General features: G+C 38.5%; 1 protein-coding gene across 1 annotated transcript; it reads left to right on the top strand.

Moving 5' to 3' along the window:
• The first annotated feature begins 1,123 nt into the window (after positions 1 to 1,123).
• Positions 1,124 to 23,460, top strand: LOC136250918 (WD repeat domain phosphoinositide-interacting protein 2-like). The gene is made up of 15 exons (XM_066043267.1): positions 1,124 to 1,313; positions 4,327 to 4,418; positions 5,138 to 5,250; positions 5,305 to 5,370; positions 5,468 to 5,524; positions 5,573 to 5,612; positions 6,323 to 6,420; positions 6,535 to 6,627; positions 6,777 to 6,958; positions 7,761 to 7,845; positions 8,016 to 8,073; positions 8,437 to 8,464; positions 20,933 to 21,049; positions 21,598 to 21,658; positions 23,210 to 23,460. The coding sequence occupies exons 1-15, from the start codon at positions 1,237 to 1,239 to the stop codon at positions 23,333 to 23,335; spliced, it is 1,293 nt and encodes a 430-aa protein (XP_065899339.1). The 5' UTR covers positions 1,124 to 1,236; the 3' UTR covers positions 23,336 to 23,460.
• Positions 23,461 to 23,474: the final 14 nt, after the last annotated feature.

Raw genomic sequence — 23,474 nt, 5'->3', positions numbered from 1 at the left:
ATCATGAATATCATTATTCGAAAGGGCATTGGGTGTGAGAATTTGTGAGCTCCTACACACTAGCGTTTTCACAGTATGTCACTTCATGTCCCCCCCTCATAGCTTTACTGCATTTTTTTTTAAAAACAGTACATAATAAGCAATGGGCCTCAGCTACCTACACAGCAATCGGTGCCTCAGCAACGGGACAGCGCAAACTGGACCTGGCACCACGAATGCACATAATTGCAGATCTCAACAAAGAGAAGCTTAGTTTAAATCTCAGCCATCCCATCACTATTCCATAAGAAAGACTGTGCTTTGCACTCAAAAGGTTGGCCACTAAATCTCTGATAGCGAAACGCATAGCTTTACTGCATGCTGACATGCATGATAGTATTCACATCAGTGTAATGCAGCAAGCCATGTTTAGTCAGTAACAGTAACCTCGTGACTCCTACACATCAGCTGACCTATTACCAGTTAAGGTAATGTGTACACAAACATGCATGGCTTGCCTTTTGTGGCTCGCCTTTTGCGGACACAGCCCACATGCACTAGGCCATAGCATATGTACGTAGTATATACTATCTATGGCTATAGCTGGTGGAATGCTGGCTACTCTACTGGGTCACACTGTGACGTGGCGATGTACTCAAGAGATGGGTGCCTACGGAGTGCGAGGGTTTCGCCTTCTGAACAAGTAGCTCACTTTGGGCTCCCACCGCCCTGCCGCCCCTTTCCACACGCGCTTCAATGAGCGTCTGTAGTGTAGATTGGAACAACAGGACGCTGGGTGCCCTGAAAAGACACCGCACCTACCCCATAGCACCTTTCGGTGACGGCGGGGTCGCTGATGGCACGGGATTTTCAGAGCGGGGAACTGCCAAGCAGACAAGGCCGAAAGACCTTGCCCACTCGAAGTAAGCGAAGTAAGCGACTTGATCAGAAGGAGAAATCTTTGCAAACTGCAGGCACCCACCCCCTGACGTTCATCTCGAGAAACGACTGCCAGAGAGCGCTACAACTAGGTCACCAGTGAAAATCACAACTGTTTCGAGTGCTTTTATACTGCAACATTACGTATTGTTACTATTTTAAGTTTCTAACTATGTCATATACTAATAATAGATATGTGTTGTGCAGTTTCGATTGTGGGTTCTAGAAATGGCGTGAGGTGTGGCATTAAATAAAATATAGATAGTGTTGAAGTCTATAACAACGTCTTGCTTATATCAGTCTCCTTACAAGTAGAGAATGAATCTTGATCCAGTGCCAGGCGGAAGTCGCGGAGAACCCGAATTGTTGTACGTAAACTTCAACCAAGACAACACGTAAGCGTTTGTGTACGGGCATAACTTGAGTATATAACACTTGTTTTGTGAAATGCTGAGATGTGTGGTCTATTGTGTTGACGGTTGTATAAACGTTAGAACACATTTTACACATACAGCATTAGGATACTGAAAGAAATGAACTATCAAGTTTAAATTTATCAAATGAAGTGACACTTACACACATTAATGGGTCCCTAATGATCGACTAGTGTAATTGTGTATGTATAATGATCCTTTGCTTGTGTATCCATCAAGTTAGCTGAACCATCCTCTATGTGTATGTTAAAGCATAGCCACGAGTGCTATATGAAAAATAAAGTATGGGGCGCACAGCCGAGATGCTAATAAAGTATGGGGCGCGCAGCCGAGATGCTAATACAGCATGAGGCGAAGCCGAGTGCTTTATTAGCATCTCGTCCAAGCGCCGAGTACTTTATTTTTCATATAGCACGAGCAAGGCTATGCTTTAAATGATTTATGGAACTTTCTAGTTGTGTAGCTTCACCATACACTAGGACTCGCAATTAGCACACATTGCACGAATTATTAGCAGCCTGAACAACACACAACTAGTTTAACAAAGTAACTACTGTGTAGTTCACCATAGTTTGGCATGGTAGACGTTCATCGCGTCTTGTTCGCAACCCACAATCGATTCTATTTTGAGTCACATGGTGAAATATTTTCGTGATATCTCCAGGACTTGTCCGTTTACATAAACATTAACAAACGTAACAGCAACGTTACCTTCTCCCAACCATCATCGAAGCATTTAGGTATGCCTATAAAAGTAATCCAGTGGTAGAACTCATATTGCTTTATTCGTTCAATAAAGTACTCTTTGTGGTCGATATAGCACTGTTGGCTGGCTGAGAGTGTACTTTATGAAATTTAAGGTACACTTTTTCCTTTGATCTTTCCCACGCAAAGTTCTATAAGTTATAGTTAATGCACTGCCACACATGTGTACAGAAAATACGGCACAAGAGGGCATGTCGAGAAGCTAATACAGCATGAGGCAAAGCTGAGTGCTGTATTTGCCTTGAGGCACCCCAAGTACTGTATTTTTCATACACACAGCATAGGCGGTGCTATATTGTACTTCCTGGTCTTCTTGCTTGGATCTCGTATGCTCACACTACTTCAATTTTGGTGACCAGACTATCAGTCAGTGTCCATGTAAGGTCAATAGAACTAACTGGTAGGATTAGTCAGGCTAGTTTCAGAGGAGGTTGGACACGTTTTAAGCACCACCTAAAATTATTGTCTTTAAAAAAGACCCTCAATAGTTGCAATACAAAATAAGCAAACGGTGGGGCAGACTTAATTCAGATCCCTATTTGCTTAAGCTTTAAGGAAATATACTTTGTTTGCTAAAAGTGCTTAGGGTTTTGGTTGAAAATACCAAACTACTTTTTCATCAGACTGATTGTGTACATATTCGTAAACAGAAATGATGATGTCTCACTGCACTATGTGACTGCTGTTTACTCTGCTCCATAAAAAGAATTTTCTTAGCAGTTGTCTGAGCTGGTTTTACATTGTCACACATGTGATCAATTGTGCTGTTTGGGTGGGGTTGTTTTTGTAACATTCCTTACATAACTGTTCTGTGTATTTGCTCAATTATGTGCATAACTGTATTGTATGACTCATATACAGTCATGTAGCTAATTGTGACCCACTGAGCGAAAACGGCCAATTCTAATATTGAACTTTGCGTGGGAGGATCAAAACGATGCCGTGTATCGTATTGTCCATACAGTACAGTTATGCAGCTAATTGGGCAAATACAGTACAGTTACATGCTTAATTGGGCAAATACAGGGCAAATACAGTATAGTTATGTGGAGAATTTATTTAAGTAATGTTATGTAAACAACACACTGTAAATCGCTAAAACCAGCCATAATAACCCTAGAGTTCATTCTATGCTACAAATTGATTATATAAACACTTACTGATCGTCTGATCATCTGATCACGAAGCTTTTTAAACACGACTCCACTAAGACAGCACGATTGATCACGTGCGTGACATTGTAAATCGCTAAAACTAGCCAAACCAATCCTATTAGTTTGTTCTGCGACTAGAAATAGATTAGTTAAATACTTACTGATATCCTTATCACCGAAAACCGCAGCGGTTTGAGTACTAGAGAAAATCGCTCCGAGCCAGACAGCCAGGAAGTACAATATAATACTCAAAGCACCGCCTTGCTTGTGTGTACGAAAAATACAGTACGAGGGGGTGTGTCGAGAGGCTAATACAGCACGAGGCGAAGCCGAGTGCTGTATTTGCCTCAAGACACCCCCCTCGTACTGTATTTTCCGTACACACGCGCAGCAGTGCTTTAACTATAACTTAATGTACTGGGTAAAAATACGCATGCTAGCTACATGAAAATTTTATACATGTTTCAATCCCTTCACTATGTACTGAAACAAACCTCAAACCAGTAAAACCTATATACCACTAGATTCTCCTGTTCATTGGGAGTAAGAAAATATTTGTTTTGTGTTTGTGCAGCATACAGTACGTGAGTTATGGGTGCTTATTTACGATGTGGTAGAAATAATGTTTACTGTCATAATTTAATTGTTGGGGTGGCCTTCTTCTTTGTCCACATGGAGACGTAGAGGATACCTTAGTAGATGTGCCAATTCATGATGAGCAGACTGCCAAACCCCATCTTTGTAGCTTGTTTCAGTTGTGGGTTATGATTGATTAAATAAGCACCTGTATTTATTTGCTGTACTGTTGCTGTACAAATCGACTCTAGCGCTATAGCTCTTAAGACTATTCATTGCAAAAGGCTGTCCACTCCTTTGTTACTATAGATAACAGAGAAGCAATAAAATGGAATTCAGGGAATCTGTGAAAACGGCCAGCTTTTGCTCAACGGGTCACAATTGGTACTGTATGGAAAATACAGTATGCAGCGGGCATGTGCTTGCATAATTGAGAACCTGCAATATACAACTGTGGATTACTGACACATACTTTTCAGGTGTATTTGTGTGGGAACAACTTTTGGTTACCAGCTAATTGGCCTAAACTCAGTTGAAACCAACTTGACTATACTACATGATTCCTTCAAAGGTATGTACACTAACACTGTAAGATAGACTGCACTGTTAGTTATGAACATGTACATGTACTACAACAAAAGTTTCAGGCTACCTCTTGTGTCTAATCAGTCAAAAAAAGGTCATGTGCTTCTTGGAACTGTCCTTGACAAATTTTGGTATATTGACAATGTACTAGAACCTGTACTATAGCTACGACTAGATAAAGTGTGTGACCTTAATCATATCAGTTATGATCAATGTAATTACCAACATGACATAGTCAACAAAAGCTTCAAAGCTTTGGTAGCTCTCTTGAAAGAAGCCTAAAGTGGACACATCCTATAATACACTGGTTGTCATTTCACCATACTGATATTTTATTCCAAGGATTATAACAAAGGAGACACTGAAATGATTTCAGTGATATTCTCTAGAAATAAAGTACTTATAATCCATAACAATGTAGGTGTAGGGTTCTGTTAGGCTCAGGTACCAATTGATGATTTGTACATGTGCCAATTTTACTATTTTTTTCTTTTCATAAAGTACAGTAATTATAGTCATATACTTACTTACATATGCTTAACGTTTCCATTAGTGAGATCATTTGCATACAAAATCATCATAATAACTTGTGTTGCATGCCTAGAAATATGTGTATGTATGCTGTCAGACGTTGGAGTTTAGCAATTGTTTTTTCATCACAATTGGTTTTTGCTTTCATGTACAATGACAATGTTCACTCTTCAGAGAATTCTAGCAACAAAGAAGAGACTTATCTTGTTGAAAGGTTGTTTTCCAGCAGTCTTGTAGCTGTCGTCACTCAAGCACAGAAAAGAAAATTAAAACTTTGTCACTTTAAGGTAAATATTGTACTGTAACTGTTTGAATGTTATATATGCTTGCTGTGTTTCCAGAAAGCAACTGAAATATGTAGTTATAATTATTCGGACAGTATATTGGCTTTAAAGTTAAACAGACAGGTAAGTGTCGTATACATGTTTTACAGTATGTGTTGTTCTTTTTTCCTCTACTTGTTTAGTTTTGAATGTTTATTTATAATTTTGTATGCATTTTTAGAGATTATTGGTATTACTAGAAACGAGTTTGTATATTCACAACATTAGAGACATGAAGGTAACTAAATAGCTTGATTGATCAACTCGTTGATGCAGTTTGTTGTAGGTCCTTCATACAATAAGAGATACTCCTCGTAATAAAAATGGTAAGGTTGCATTTTACTATTTGTCAATGGTATTGTCTGTTGTTGCATGTATTGCTGTATGTTGTTGATATTACGTTTACGTATGTACTGTATGTTGTGAGTGTGTGTGTGTGTGTGTGTTTGTGTGTGTACATATGTTGTGTGCATAATGTGTGTGTGTAGTGTGTTTGTGAGGCGGCATAGCCAAGTGGCTAGAGCGTTGGCCTGGTAATTGAAAGGTTCCTGGTTTGATGCTTGGTTACGTCAATTTGGTGTTACCAAGAAACTGTACTCACATTGCTCCAGTCTACCCAGCTGTTTAAATAGTGACCTGGTGTCAGTTGAGGAAGCAGCCCACCCAGCTGTAACATCAACCGGTACCTGGTATTAATTGGGGAAGCAAATGCCAACTGTCCATGTCTCACACAGCTGGTAAAGGTCCAAGTGGGACTGGTACAGCCTCCTGCAGGTTACTAGTCCTGCAAAGATTTACCAGCGCTGACCCTAGCACCTGAGTAGTGTACAGGTGTCCCATTGCTGGTTCACTGGGTAGGCAGCTGAAGGCTTTGCTTTTTGCTTTTGTAGTGTGTGTCTGTGTTTAGTGTGAGTGAGTGAGTGTGTGCCTGTGTGCTCAATTATGACTCCTAATCTACCTATTGTTTGTGCATTGTCCATGTTGTGGCCACATGTACAGTTTACTTATATTAATCAGTTCTCTTTTTCTGTTGTAGGTGTCTGTGCACTATCAATTGACAGTGAAAAGAACTACATAGCATACCCCAGCAGTAGTCAGACAGGAGAAGTGCAGATATTTGATGCAATGAATCTTGTACGTGCGCAAAGCGTAATGATGCATTATTTGTTTGCTAGATGGCAGATGTATGTACATCATGTACTATCACAACTATTAATAGACTTTATATACATGTTATCTCCACTACAGAAAGCTATAAGTGTTATTGGTGCACATGATTCGGTATTGGCAGCGATGAACTTTAGCCAGTCTGGTGAAAAGTTGGCCACGGCTTCAGAAAAAGTATGTTAACTACAGTGAAGTGAAATTTTATACTAAGCATGTTAGTTCATAACCTCAAGATCATTTTATTACTTAGACCATATTTTCTGTCCCATTGGTGAATTCATCAGGTTAATACAGTGCATTTCAACACATCAAAACTTCTGTAGGGCACATTGATCAGAGTGTTCAGTGTTCCTGATGGGACTAAACTGTTTGAGTTCCAGCGTGGAGTGGCTCGATCAGTTACCATCAATTCCCTGGCATTTGGATATGATGACATGTTTTTAGCTGCCTGCAGCAACACTGAAACCGTCCACTTGTTCAAGGTAGCTGAACAACCATCAGAACCGTAAGTGATTAAAGTGCATGGTATCCTATTGATGGTAGTAATAGACGTATGTTGTGTGTTGTATAATATATATAAGACATCCACCATCACCCCACCTTGGTGTTGAGTTTAGTGTCGCTTGCTGGTGATTTCTGTAATGAAATATTTATGCTAACAGTACTGTTATACTGTGAAACATGGATATTTTGGGCTATAATTTCAGTATTAAGCAGGTGACTGTACTACAGTAACAAGTCAAATGACATGTAGTAAATGACAAGTTTGCTACTTGTACTATGTGTTTACAGTGATCTGATTAAGCAGGCATCACTATACTACAATAGTATCAGAGGAGGACAGAAGCGCTTTAGGCGCTACTTGAAAGTATCACCTTAATTGCATAGTTTAATCACGTGAACCTCAATAGTCCAATACAAAACTAGCAACTGGTGGTGATTGCTGATTGCTAGATATTTTGGTTGTGCTTTGTGTAAGGATTAAAATGGTGTGTTTTTTTGTAAAAACGCTTAGTTTTCTAGGCAAAACTGATGGAACAATATTTCACGCATAGCAATACTAGCACTAGCAAGGTTTTTGAAAATTTTAAACCAAACAATGATGCCACACTTTGTTACATCGTCCACACATTTTAGTTCATCCAGAAACCGATAGGTTTTGCGGAATTCATTTTAACGATAGGTTTTGCGTAATTCATTTTAACAGTATTTAAACTGCTCCCACCCTCCTCTGCAATAGTATATATGTTTTGTATATTCTTGGCCTTGAGGATTATATTCTGTCACATGTCATGTCCTCCTGGTAGGACTACAGAAGACAGCTCATCATCAGGATGGATGAGTTATGTTGGCAAGGCACTGATGAGCTCTGCCAGTTATCTTCCCTCCAATGTGAGTATCATTACATAGTGTGGTTATTACTGATGAATATTATTGAAGTTTTTGATAATGGTACTACAGTTATCAGTAAATTTTGTTTACTTTTAATGAATTCACTCCTGTCCCTTGAAAATACTCTTCGCTGTACTGTCTGTTAAGTTGGCATGTCCTGTTGTATATAGATGTCAGATGTGTTGACCAGATCACGACATTTTTCTCATGCAAAGTTGGAGTCTGCTAGTGAGTCATTATTGTGTAGTACTAGGGACACAGTGTTTGCTGACTGAATTACTTTGGATGACACCTTTGTTCATTGTTAGGGGGCTTTATATGGAATAATATTATTACCACATTAAGATTGTGTATGCTGTATGTATTTTAGTTATAGTATATTGTTTTTCATGTCTGATTGTTATAATTGAAGTTGGATTGATGTTCCAACTGTATAGATTTATATCTACTGAGGTAGTTTACACCCAGCATTACCTTCTTAACCCTTAGGTTATGTGATTGTTTTATTAAATGTACAAAGTTGTTTCTATGTGTGTTGGTACTGTTGTGTTTGCTTAACAAATGAGTTAGTTATACTTGTTGATTTTGCAGGTGCGAAGAATATTTGTGCTGTTACACAGTAAGTACTGTGGATATGTATTATCTTACAGTATACCTTTATGTACATGTACTGTAGGGTCTGGTTGTTAAGCGTATGTGTCTATTAAGTGCATATGTGCATACTCATTTCTTGTACACGTACTTAGTCATGGTTGTTAAAAACATGTGATGAAGGCCAGTATAAGGCATAGTTATACAAGTACTTCAAAAATTTGGAATTTTCAACTAGAGTATAGGGACCATAGCACATCAATAAAAAGTACTGAAACAAGCTGGACTAGTGCACGATATTAAATCATAGTAAAACAATAAGAAGTGTTATATCCCTACTGTGCTTCAAGATATAATGGAAATGCACAGTAGGGATATAACACTCCTTATTGCTTTACTATGATTTAATATCATGCACTACTCCAGCTTATTTCAGTACTTTTTATTGATGTGCTATGGTCCCTACTCTAGGCAAAAATTCCAAAAAATTTTGAAATACTTGTTTGTTAACTTTTTTTGTAAATAACGTTATGATTGGTGAACCCACGCATACTGCATTTGAAATGGCGCCACGCACCCCAGCTATATTGTCTGAAAAGTAAAGTATCCGTTACGCTTCGTTGTCAGCTATGTTCAACCCATTACACAGCAGTACGAATCAAGAACTGTTTGAAAAGCACCTCTGCAACCCACGCATACCAGAAGAAAGGGTTGGTACCACATGCTCCAGTTATATAAATCATCGTCTGAGAAGTGAAGTATCCATATGCTTCATTGTTAGCTATGTTCAACCTGTTACACAACAGTACGAATCAAAAACTGTTCGAAAAGCACCTCTGCAATCGAAGTAGCCATTATGAAAAATACAGATGATTTCCATTTCAAAGGGAAGCCATCACGTGCTACCACCAAATCGACACTTTTCGCTGTCAGCAAAGATGAATGGGACACAAAGGAGGACACTGGTAAGTCCATGAAGAATGCATTGTACGTACTGTGGTATGCCAAAAGGCACCTCTCGGGCTGAAGCAACGTCGAACAGTGAAAAAATCAAGCCCGTAGCCTTAGCCGTTATCGAGTTACGCTTGTCTGGAGACATCAGTCAGTTTGGTAGTCAGTAGAAAATTTCGTTGAATAAATTTAAAAAAAAATTCCGTAACAACTTGTTGAAAGTGTTTCGGGTCGATCTGAAAGTTTGTTTGGGCTTAGTTTTACCTAACCAATACTGCCTCATCCTCGTCTGGGAAAATTGAAGCTATTTTTTTGGGTGATGTTATTTTGTGGGCCACACCTACTCCTTTGTGGTCCCTACTATACACTACTATCGTAGTGTATGATAGAAGACACACTAGAAGTTCATCAATGGTACATACCAGGCTTGGGGTCAAATACATGAGTATTTGTATTTAGCTGTATTTAAATACTATTTTTGAGTATTTGTATTTGTATTTTGAAGCTTTGAAACAACATGTATTTGTATTTGTACTTAAATATTTTGAGTAAAAACTTAAAATACTTCAAATACTTTGCTTGGAAGAGATTCTGTATGACCTAATCTGATTTGGTTGGAAGATGATCTCTTTGACTTATTGACACCTTAATCTGTAAAAATATATCAAATACTAATTATTTTCTTTCAATTTCTTTGAATGGGAAGAGTTATGAAGAACTTACTTTTCTTTGAAGTTGAATAGTATTATAAGTACAAGCATTCAAACCCTGTAACATAATTCCATAATGTCATCTAAGAAGAGCAAGAAGTCTACTCCATTATTGTTTTCCAGCATTATGATGTTACACTTGTTTTTACCATACATTTGAAATTTTATTAGAACAATATTAAAACAGAGGTGTGTACTATTGGGTGGTTGTGTAACGTGTAGTTCAGATCAAAGGATCAAAGTACAGAAGTAATTTAAATGCTTTAAAAGTTTTAGGTATTTGTATTTGTATTTAAAATACATCCTGGATATAAGTATTTGTATTTTGTATTTCATACTTTCAGAGTATTTGTATATGTTATACTACAGATATCATGGTATTCGAAATATATACCAAAAGATATACAAACTTAGAAAAGATGTTATAGTGCGAGGCGAAGCCTCGCACTATGGCACCCTTTCCTAAATATGTATATCTTTTGGTATATATTTCAAATACCGTGATATCTGTAGTATAATATGTTAACACAACATCTCGTCTCCCACTTGGAAGCAGTAACAGCAATTTCTAATGTTTTTACACCATTGGTAAGTAATTCCTTGTGATTAGCATGCTCAAGGAGTATGCACATGTGTTGCAACCTGCAATCTTCTTGAAATTGGTCCAACAACCCATAGCAACTGTTGCTAGGCAACAAAATGTAAACCTGACCTAGTTACATTTTTGGTGGTTGCTTAGCAACCATTGCTATGGTGTCAAAATCTTTTCTAAAATCAGTTGTGGTTACCTAGCAACGGTTGCTAGGCAACGATGTTGTTGCTAGGTAACAGGTATTGGTTACTATGGTACCAGTAGTTGTCAAGTCGGACATGTCTAACTGGTAAAACAACTAAACACTATCAAAAATTTTTAGCCAATCAGATGCGTATATCAAATGTACAAGTGATATACTGATTCTATTGGCTAGTTTGCTGTAGTATATCAAAAATATACCACAAGCTGCTATTGGAGTTTTTGTACAGGACACGATATTGATGTTGTATTAGTACTAGTAATAGCATGGGTAGCAGTGAAATTTGGGATAAATATCATGAGTGTTGTATTGGAAATGGGGATAAATTTCACGAGGCGAAGCCGAGTGAAATTTACCATTTCCATTACAACAAGAGTGGTATTTATCCCAAATTTCACTGCTACCCATGCTATTCTGTGCATTAGCGTTTGCCATGTACGCAATTTGTCACTATGTACTAAACACGCGTCAACACTAATTGGTGCTACATTGTTAACATAAATTCTAGCCAATGAAATTGCAATTACAACTTTTTCACTGCTACCAGTGAAATACGGGATAAATTTCACTGCTACTATTGAGACTTTTGTATGGGCAGTGAAACAGGTATGGTATTAGTATTTGTATCTAAATGCTTTTCAAAGTATTTGACCCCAAGCCTGGTGCATATGTTGCAAAATTTCACATGGTACGTGGTAAACAGAGTATAGGATCCATGCCCCTTAATGGTTTAGGTGCAATTGGTTCATGACAACCATGCCCCCTTGATGATTTATTACAAGGGATGTCTACCAGGGCTTCATTTGAGATTAGCATCACCCTAATACCATAGTACAACAGCCACACTTGCATAAATGTACAAAGAAACTTTGGTCTTGGGATGGCATTATTCCAGCTGTTGTATTTATATTGACATTTGCAGTCCAATTTCTGTATTGTGTGGAACAAGAGGTTTGTATTATAGAAGACCATTTTGCTCTCCTATGATTCTTTGAGCAAATGTTCTCTTGAATTTGTAAGTACATATGCCTAGCAACGAAACTATATGGTATATGTGTGCATGTAGGACAATCAGTATACAGGTTTTTGTGCAGTGCATTATTGTGGCCTTGTATAATTTACTTAATTCTGCCCAAAGTTTTTTCAGCCAACTTATGAGGATATTCAAGAGCTCATGAAACATTCTGATAAATTGATAGTTCATAGGACTAACAATCAATGTCAAGAATGTCCTCTAGGAATTGTACATATCTCTGATTGAGATAGTATATTAAAAATTATAAATTTAAAAATGAAGTTGGAATCCAAGCAATAAAAAGTAGTGAAACAAGAGATGAACGATGGTAGCTATTACAGCATAGCTCAGTGGGAAATTCCTACTTTGACATGGTATAGCAATTACTTTGGCATGGTATAGCAATTACTTTGTGTTCAATGCCAAAGTAGGGATTTCCCACCGAGCTATGCTGAAGTAGTTTCCTGCTTTATTTTTATATTTAAAATTTTTAATATACTAGTTTGTTTAGTTTTTTTTGCTAAGGCATGTAGCATGTGACTGCTGTATTAGAGTGTCTCGAGTCAGCCTGCGAAGATGTGCGCTTGCCCAAAAGGGGCGTGGTTTCGATCAATTATTAGAGTGTCTTGAGTCAGCCTTCCAACTTGAAGGTGTGTGGTCACTGAAATACAGCTAGCGTAAAAGGGGTGTGTCATCATGGTTTCAATTGATAGATTGATAATGTGTAGGATGAAGAATGGACATGATCTTGTTACCTATCGTGAAAGCTATCTAGTACCGGTACCTCCGTACAGTAGTCTCCGTCATAAATAAGGAATATATAATCTATGCCTCCGTACAGTAGCATAGTCTAAGTGCCTTAAATAATCTTGTGGCGTCTATTATGCTGCTTAAAGAATAGTGTTGATACGGAAATTTAATGCCTCAATATGGTTTTGTTGGATGAAAAAGAAGACAAGCAGCCTGATTGAAGATAAAAGAAAAGACAAGGTGCAGAGGGCACACACTCGTCGGAACCCCAAAAGGTACATCCCACTGGTGAGTTTGTTATTGTGGTGTAAATTGGTGGCCGTGCACTGCTTTATTTGGCCTCTAGGCTTGCGACTGTGGTCAGGCAGTCAGTCTAAAATTCAAGTTTTGGTGATTTTTTAAAACTGTATCCAGCTACCTGTAAGTGTTTCGTTGTATTTAATGCTGTTTTGTGTATTATATGGACTAGTACTATTCCGTAAAGGTGATTTTTGTCTTGTAAGATATTTCTAGGATGATTTTTAAAGGCAGATTTTTGGGCGGCGCACAAAAATTTCACCTGGATTCCTACTTAAACAGTACGACCATACCATTTGATACGTATATTAGAAACTCTTGATTCTGTCAAGGGCTATGATCAACTCTTTTACAGTAGTACTGTATATTGCAGGGACTCCTCCAAAGTGATGCACGCCCCCTAGGTATAACCAAGCCCTCAGTACAACCTGAAACGCTTCCAAAAAATTGCTACAAAATTTAAAAATATATATATTTAATGGAATTTTCTACTGACTGACTGACTAATGCCTAATACCTTTAGACAAGCGTAGCTTGATAATGGCTAAAGGGCTATGGGCTTGATTCTTTCACTGTTCGATGTCACTTTGTCCAGAGACATGCCTTTTGGCATACCACAGTACGTACAATGCATGCATCATGGACTTACCTAAGTTACCTTTGTTATCCTTTGTGTCCCCTTTTCTTTATGCTGACAGCTCAAGGTGTTGATTCACGGCAGCTAGGGAAATCGTCCATATTTTCCATGGTGACTGCAGAGGCACTTCTACTGTTCTTCATTTGTAATGCCACGAAACAGATTGAACATAGCTTAAAGTGAAGTGTAATGGACACTTTACAAGTCAGTAATTGATAGTTGGGGCACGTAAATTGTCCATATTTTTTGTGGTGACTGGATTGATTGCATAGGTGCTTCTTCTATTGTTCTTCATTTGTAGTGCTGTGTAATGGGCTGAACATAGTTGAAAGCGAGGCGTAATGGCCATTCACTTTTGAGTCAGTAATTAATACCTTGGGATGTATGTTCAGACAAAAAAACATTAACTCTGGCACTCTAATTTCTTTTGATGTGGTATGTGCGGGTTCACTAGTCATAATAATGTACAAAAAAGTAAATAAACAAGTATTAGGAATTTTTAAGAAGAAACCACCACTATTGCGCTATCAAACGTTCGAAAACAGTTGCCAGCTTCAAACTTGGACCTGGAAGCCTTCTGTAATTCAATCACTCACTAAGTTTTATAGCAGACCATTAACAGCAGGTTTTTGTTGCACTGTATGAAGAGTACTCCAAATGCAAGGAGCAACATATGCAGCTTCAGATAAAATGGCATCAGCATTGCTGCTATTTCTTGGTGGACAAGAACCTGGAGTTGTTGCAGTTATTTCTTGGTGGATAAGAACCTGGAGTTGTCATTGATTGGTCTCCACCCCTCAGACCCTGTTGCTGAATTAGTAGTTGCTTTTCGGTCTAAGTGGAGCAAAGTGTGTAGTACTTACTCTCTAAAAATGCCAAATGCTAAAAAATTTATGATATTGTTTTGTGATTGCTTGTATGAAGAACTACATGTACTTTGGCAATGTCACAGGATCATTGAGCCCAATGTCCAAGCCCCAGATTCAAGTGCATATTCTAAAGATGTTTATTTTCGTTTCAGATGTGCAGTGATGTGTAGTATGCTGCACAAAAGATATACTAAAATAAAGAGCTGTTCTTTAAGTCAAAAAGATAAAGTGTCACAAGAGATAACAATTTTGCAGCAACTCAGTGTGCATAGGAAAGAAAATAAGGACCATGTGCCAGAGTATCTCAAATATCGTGATGAGGACCATATGTACTTTCCTTGTACAGAACTGTTGCCTTTCCTGAAAGCTGTAGACATAGCTACCAGTAATGACACCACCCTAGGGATCAGACGTTTTGACAGCAGTGGTAGAATCGCTTCATAGTGACCTAAATCTCCATTCGCTGTTTCTAATTGCAGCAGTTGCCAAGGTTCCCTGATTTGAGAATTTATCATGCAGTGCTGTTGACATGGTGTTCAAGGAGATGGTACAAAAATTGTCTCATATCAGGATGCAAGAATATTTAGAGTCTTTTAAACACAGAAGAGTTGCACACAAGAGTAATGCCAGTCTGGCTGGACAAAATTTACGTGACTCACTTTTAACACATCATGTTAATCTTAAAAGTAAACAGCAATAATACGTATAATATAGTAAAAAATGTTGTTACATCACATACGTGTATACTTATATTAATTTTCTGATTTTTGTGCATGCTTGTACTTCTTTTTCTGCAACATACAATTAGACAAATGCAAAGGGACATCCCTGTAGTCAACTGAACTATGGTGATAAGCCGCAGTGTGCTTCACAAGATGTGCTGCCCTAACTGTAGCATAATTCGTTGAACTTAGTTTTCCACCAGCAGTATGCTTGAACTGACTAAACAGTGTCTCACCAGCACTTCCTGACAACCTCAGTGGACTAATAAAGTGATCTGGGAACTCTTCCAAGGATACTCTTGCAAAATCAGAAAAACTACATGCAAACTCTCAGCGGATCAAATGTTTCAGAAAGAAAATGACAAAGATAATTTGTTGATGTGGAAAGCACAGCATAAATCCAGTGTACACTACGTAAAAACAAGTTGTTATATAATTTTTTTGTCCCTTCGTATGCCCACAACTAAATCACAGTAATATCCTGTTTACTAGCTTTGCCAACTTAGGAACCTTGGATCTTGTACTTCCAGTTCACCTATTTATCAAATGCAGAACATTATCATGCAGTACCCATTACAAAATAATAGTATTACCTTCTTGTGATAAAGCTTTGTACAGTGAAACCTGTCTAATCCAGCACCTGAATAATCCGGTCACCTCCCTATTGCAGCCAGCATAAAAGACCCCAAATACCTATTGTACAAAGTTCCCATATTATGTACTGTAGTTATAAAGCAGCCACCTGCCAAATGCACGCTACAGTCACACTTGTAATTCCCATTATTTTAAACATTTTACATTTATTGTCGCATATAATGGTCATCACTTTTTATTATACAACAATTCTTTAAGTCTTAACAAACAATTTCTGTCCAGTAAACCTATATGTACAAGATACTTCAACTCCGAGCCCCACTCCACGATTCACTCGTGGACCAGTGACAGTACAAGTAGCATTATTCCCACTGTGACTTATGAAGTAGCTTACATTCCTGCTTATACTTTGGGGCAAATGTCCAACAACATCCCCTTCTTTTTCCACAGCCACAGCAAATGTATTGTACAGGTTTCCATTTTCTTTCTTGATGGACAACTCTTCACCAACATAAGGAGTCCATACTTCTTTATAGACATGGAGTCCTCGGATATACGGTGTTAATTCAAAAGCATTGATGTGACTACCTGCCATGCCTGATGTTATGCCCCCTCCAGATATCAGCCCTCCCAATAAATGATGTATTCATTTGCGTAACAGGTTAAACCGGTTTTAAACTTGCCAAACACGTATATAATCACAAATTGAAATTGAGATTTCTGGCTGATGAACAGCTGCTATGGCATCAAAATCATCAAGAAATGAACTGTTGCTAAAAGAGCATTATAACGTGATTAAGTACCGTAAAAAAACATCCTCAAGACAGCACTCATGCTATTGCTGGAGTATTCAAATGCAGTCGAACTCAGGTCCAACAAATTCTAAAGAACAAAGAGAGGATTGTGCTTGAATTTGAGACAAAAGGAGAGCCATTAACAAGGAAACGCAAATGAAAGGCTGCATTTCAATCGGTAAATGATGCAGTGTATCAGTAGTATTGTTTGGTAAGGCAAAGGAATGTCCCAGTAAGTAGGCCTATGCTACAAACTGAAGCTCGTTTAATCGCAGAAAAGCTTCACCAGCCAGAGTTTAAAGCGTCAAATGGTTGGCTACAAAGTTTCAAAAACCATTATGGTTTAAAGCAGCTAACTGTCAGTGGTGAAGCAGCTGATGTTCAACAAGAAACTATAGATGGCTGGTTTGAAAGACTCAGAGCTTTGGTCCAGGGCTATAAATTGGAAGATATCTGGAATGAAGATGAAACAGGCTGCTTTTACAGGGCACTCCCTGATAAAACATTAGCTGAGAAGAGAAAGGAATGTAGAGGTGGAAAGAGATCAAAGAAGTGTAGCATTTTACTGATGATAAAGAGCCACCTATTGTAATTGGAAAAGTTGCCAAACGTTTTAAAGGCATAAGAAATTTGAAAAAGCCACATGGTGTTCCATATTATTCTAACGCCAAAGCTTGGATGAATAATGAAATAATGACAACTCTCCTTGCAACATTGAACAGACGACTACTGAGAACTGGCAGAAAAATTCTATTGTTGATTGATAATGTGTCTTCTCATGACCCAGCTTTGCAAGAAAAATTCTCTAACATTAAAGTAGTATTTTTACCCATAAATGCAACATCAAAGCTGCAGCCATTGGATGCTGGCATAATTAAGAATTTTAAATGCCATTACAGGAAGTTACTTTTAAATTTTAAACCATGTCCTGTCACAAATTGATGGTAGCAGTCTTAGTGCTTCTGAAATTGTGAAGTCTGTTAATGTTTTGACAGCGATTCGATGGATTAAAGAAGCCTGGGATAGAGTAAAGCCTGAAACCATACGTTGGTGTTTTAAGACCTGTGGCATAAACCTTGATAGTACAGAAGATCAGCCTCCAGGAGATCCATTTGCTGATATACAAGAAAGTCGTGATGGCCTTGTAAAACAAATTGATTCAGCAGAATACCTAAATGCAGATGATGACCTCTGCACTTGTCAGTCACATGACATAGATGGTGAAGCCAGTAATTGGAGGGAAGAGCTACTTGCTATTATAGCGTGTGCAAGTGTTGAAGATGATGAGCCATCTGATGTGGAAATCAGCAGTGAAGATGATGAGCCTGAGCCAGAGAAGAGTTCCATTAGTACACACAAAGAAGCTATTTCTGTGGCAAATGATCTACTGCTATATTTATCTCAAAGTGGTGAAGAAGAAATTGCTGAGACTATGGGGAAAGTCGTAACATCTTTACAAAGTGCAAAGATGCAGCTGAACTTAGAGCAAACTACAACTAAATATTTTGCAGCTAGTTAGGTGCTGTATATACTGACATAGCTAAGCATCAGCATTACCAATTGTACTGTATACATTTAATATGTTTAAATTGACTTGTGTAATCCAGCCAAATTCATTGCAAATCTAGATGACCAGTTAAGACAGGTGAATTAATAATGCAGCCACCTGTCTATTAAGGCTAGAAAATTCTGGCCACCTGTCTATTAAGGCCAGAAAATTCTGGCCCAAAGGTGACCGGATTAGTCCAAAGTGCGAAAATCCTGCTGCAATAGAGTGTAGCACCGGACTGTCTACATCGCATATCTTATCATGACACAAAGAGCTCTTCTCAAAAATCTTTTTTCATGCTTCTAGGTATTGCAGAGTTAACACTGCCAGCATCATCTGGTGGAGGATCTTTCATGATGTAGTGGTGAAACTCTGACAACACCAATTCTTGCTATATTAATCAAGTTCACAGTTACATACAGAATACAATGAAAACATACCTGCATAATTTTTGCAGGCAAGACTTTCAATTTAGTCCATGCATCACGAAGTACATGTACTTCCCTAAGTTTGGGAACCATTCTAGCACAGCTCAGTCTCTCCTCTGATGCTTTCTGGAAGAATAGTCTTCCACCCGAATGTGATCCCATCAGCAGCAGTAAATCTTCTTGTTTCCCCCTGATTGTGAGGAGAATAGAGCATTAATCATGTTCTTCAACTATTATGTGAAAAATTGACAAGTGTATGTACATGTACATGCTTAGTAAATTACCTGATGACAAGGGCATATGAGCCAGTATAACAGATGAGGTGGATCATAAGGGTTCACAAACCATGGTCTGACAGCATATGGATCAGGACCATCAGAAATACCATACATTTCCTGGCATCCATGCGTTGACTTTAATGCAGTTAAATTGGGAGCTGCACCATCGCATACCAGTAGCCTGGTTCTCAAGTCATGTATCTGTAGTTAAAAAGTATTTAAGGGTAATTTCAGCTGCACAATAGGTGCTATACAGAGTTACAGTTATAACATGAAATCATAGTATGGGCGTAACTAGCATTCCGTATTGTCTGGTCACCTGAAACTACTTGATAGTCTGAAATACACAGGAACAAGCGACTTTTGCTGGCATAGTTTCATTACTGGTATAATAGGACCCCACAATATCAAATGATGAAGTCAAGTCCCTCCAGAGGAACTGGAGGATGTAACTTGTCTGCTTAGTATGATGATCCTTATCAAACAGCTGAAAAACGTCATGTAAGGAAGCTTGTGCTTCCTCTGTCATAGCCAACCCAATGATTTGGTGATTTCTAGAGTTTCACATCAGTGAAGAAACTACATTCACTTCATCAAAAATTAGTACACCCATGGATCAGGGCATTCTCTCCTTCTCAGTTTTACACGATCGCTGAAACATCTTGCACCTTTCAACTTGTTTGCTGATAGATTTAGATGCAGCACCAGCCTCATGTAGAAATGCTCCAGTATATGCTTGGAGAGTTGCACAGGAGGGTAACTGTAATATGTTGAAGCTCTTCAGAGTTTCATAAGCTGCTAGGCTTCATATGAAAACAGCATTAAACGCTGTGTAACCTCTAATGCTGACAGTCTTGGTAAATGCAAGATTAGGATACTTGGACTGTCCATTGCAGAATGCACTTTCAAGTGACAGTTCATCCCTTGTGCTTTGTGTAACTGTAGAATGGCTATCCACCAGTGGAAGCAAGTGACTAAATGAATTCGTGGAAGGTGGCTATGTTGCAGTATGTTGAGTCGGTGGTAGGAGATTGGCTGGCTGGACAACTGGATTGGCTGGCTTGACAACTGGATTGGCTGGCTTGACAACTGGATTGGCTGGCTTGACAACTGGATTGGCTGGCTTGGCAACTGGATTGGCTGGCTTGACAACTGGATTGGCTGGCTTGACAACTGGATTGGCTGGCTTGACAACTGAACTAACTGGCTGAACAACTGGATTGGCTGGCTGGCTGGCTGGACAATTGACTGAGACAGATTATGAATTAGCTGGCTGGACATCTGACTGAAATGAATTGGTAAGTTGGTTTGGACAACAAACTGAGCTGAATTGGCCAGCTGAGCAACAGAGTGAGATAAAAGTAACTGACCAGCTGGCTGTAACAGAGATTGGACTCTGGCTGAGATGATATGTTCAACTGGACAAGTGAGTGGGATGAATTGGCCATCTCAACAACTGACTGAGATTGATTTGCTGGCTGGACTACTGGCTGAGATGAATTGGCCAGCTGAACAACAGAGTGAGATGAAAGTAACTGACTGACTGGCTGGCTGGCTGTACAAGTGACTGATGTAGGCTTTGTAATGGTCCAGGAGCTGTTGGCTCATGCAGACGAACATCCTCGTGAGTTGACGGAGTACTAAACATAGATTGGTTAATCACAGTAGGTGGTTGGTTAAGTAGCTGGACGGTTAAGTAGCTGGACAGGTGAATGTAAGGCAAATGGAGTAAGCAATAGAGCTGGTGGCTGCATCTGATATGGCATGACTCTCGCCTGGAAAAAGAAACGGTAAACCTGAATGAATTGCAATGAATATGAACTTACCTGTGTTGGATGAAGCTCATTCTAGAGTGTCCTGGTAACTCCAAATTACTGGCGATACTAGTGGCAGTACAGTTATATGGGGTATATTCAGTGTTTGACACTCTCCCTCTCTACTATATTATGAACTCTTGATTATACTCATGAATGTTATAGTATATCTGCAGGTGTAGGTGACCTCCCTTGTTTCCCTATTTTTTTCCTATGATCCCTAATCAAGCTTAAAATTCCTAATTTTTCCTTATATTTGTGTACTGTGTTTTATTTCTGTTCACCATTTTCCAGAACCACGAAGGACAGGGTCCCTTTGCTACTAGTAATCACCGCTGATGGAAGGTTACATGTGTTTTCTTTTGATCCTAAAGACCATCAAAAAGAAAGCAAGCTGTTGAAGTGTCACAAGTGAGTGTATATTGACAAGTGTAAAGAAATCTACACACTTGACAACCATAAAGCCTATACAGTGGAACCTCAGTTATCCGAACCCCTTGGGACCAGGGGTGGTCCATAAGTCTGAAAAGTCTGTATCTCTGAAACTGTATATAAATAACCATAAAGAACATTGATAAAAATATCAGCATATTCTTGAATTACCCTAATAGAACAGTCACTAGTCATTTTTGTGGTTTGGTAAACCGAGAATCTGGATAAGTGGGGTCCGGATAACTGAGGTTCCACTGTATTTTGACTTTTGGACTCCAACCAGTCAAGTACTACAGTAAATCCTCTTAAATTGGGTTACCTCTTGGGTTAAGTGATTTGACCTCAATAATGAGGTGGCCGTATTACTGAAATCATGTACAGTACATGTTAGCTGTATTTGGGACTACAGAGGTGGCCACTATAATGAGGTGGTCTTGTTAAGGAGGTGACCGCTAAGTGAGGTTTCACTGTACTTAACGATGTATGTTAGTTAACATTATCATGTTTCTTTGTAACCTTGTTCACAGTGTTCTTGACTTACCACCTTCTGATGATGTCCCAGATGCAGGAACAACATCACAACAACCAGTAAGTGGGCCCTTCATTATGTGTTAACTTGTGTAGTGGTTTAGTCACAGATTGTAATATGTGAATTAGTTGTTACAGGTGTAATATTATATCTGTGTTAAAGCTGGGCTCTAATAAACACCAAGTCCTAAATGAAGGTCAGGGGTGTAACCTTTTGTAAAGTCTCATAGGAGATTATGATGGCTTTATTTGTAGTACAAGGCTTACTACCAGTAATAGAACACCTTGTGACAGAATATCAAAAGCAGTGAGCTACAAGCTGGTTAACAAGTAACCCCCCGAGCATCTACATGAATAATGAAGCCCATTCATTTATGTGTAACCATCTCGGAAAAAACCTGTCTACATGTATAACTTCAATTTTTTTTCTCTGCATCACACTGTGCCTGTAGTGTCCTTCAGTCTATTGTGGTGGTTTTGGAATTATATAGCACAGCATAGTGAGAAATCGATTTGTACCAGGGGTGGTGAACAGTACTCAAAAGTGGGGGGGCAAGTTATGTGGGATGGCTGTAAGTTACAAATTGTTTTAAAATCATTGTACCTTAGTGTGTAAAGCACCAATACTAGGGGGGTCATGACAACTCTATTTGACCCGTATTTTTCTAGGTATGTATATTCTTGTGAACAATGCTACACTATGTTACATATTCCACACAATTTGTTTCATCCCAGAATTTTGACTTTTGTGTAATTGATTTCTATAGGCACTTAATCACTGCTGACCTCTGGATTTGAATCTTGCTTCTTTGAATAATGGCTTGATTAAAACTGAGGGCGATGGCTCAAGATACTCTAATAGAGCAGTCAGTGAAATACTCTAATAGAACAGTCAACACATGTAACAATATTCTACAGTTGCTTAGTGTGAAAACTTGCATCTGCAGCACTATTCCATGGGTACACCTAGTTAGCTAGGAATTTCAGGGCCTCAATAGTGGCATGGCACACGACGATGGATTGTAAAGAGATGAACATTGATTGTGCAAGATGAATAAACAGCTTCAATAAAGATAATGATGTTTATTTGCAATTCTTTCGTAGGATATGAGTGCATTACAAAGCTTCGAAGATAGTTTTAAACTTTGAAGTTTATTAGTTTTAAACTTTGAAGTTTATTTACTGTAGCCTTCGAACCCACGAAACATTCAAAGTTTCGTCCCAGTCCTAATAGAACATACACCTGTTGGCAATTAACTTAACAGATAATTAATCGGGTTGTACTGCACTTACGTACCGTAACATCTCCACTTAATATTGAATTGTAAAATAACTTACGTGCATCATTAACCAATCATCAGGCCATGTTGTTTTGTAACTTCATTGGCCAATATTGTTGAGTTAAAGTACTTACGTCTTTTAATTGGACCTGCACACTAACCCTTTTGCATGCTGCTATATTTGCTCCGTACTCGGGTACATGACGTCCTATGGATAATTGTAAGATGCTATTTATTCCTGCACATCTATCACACTCTGTTCCAAGCTACTTAGTGTCTTGTGTGTGTACAATACTTCATGTATGCTATCATTTTGTTTATCTACTGCTAGCACCATCAGGGAGGCCTCATCAATCAGCCACTACCTACACACCCATCTGATCTTCCAAGTGGTAGCAATGAGCCTTCTTCACGAGATGACGATGAACCCCCTAACTTGTACTCCACTAAAACCTGAATAATTTTTTAAAATGTATGTGTTGTCAAGAACATTTGAGAGTTTTATTGATGCTAATGTAACTACATCTTGTGCTGTGATATCTGTTGATTTGCTGTTTTATACAAAATGTTAAGAAATTGAAACACTGTTATGGTCT

The sequence above is a fragment of the Dysidea avara genome, chromosome 3 (assembly GCF_963678975.1).
Source record: "Dysidea avara chromosome 3, odDysAvar1.4, whole genome shotgun sequence".
Taxonomy (NCBI): Eukaryota; Metazoa; Porifera; class Demospongiae; order Dictyoceratida; family Dysideidae; genus Dysidea; species Dysidea avara.
Note: the sequence above shows the minus strand (reverse complement) of the source record. Positions and strands in the feature narration are given on the sequence as shown.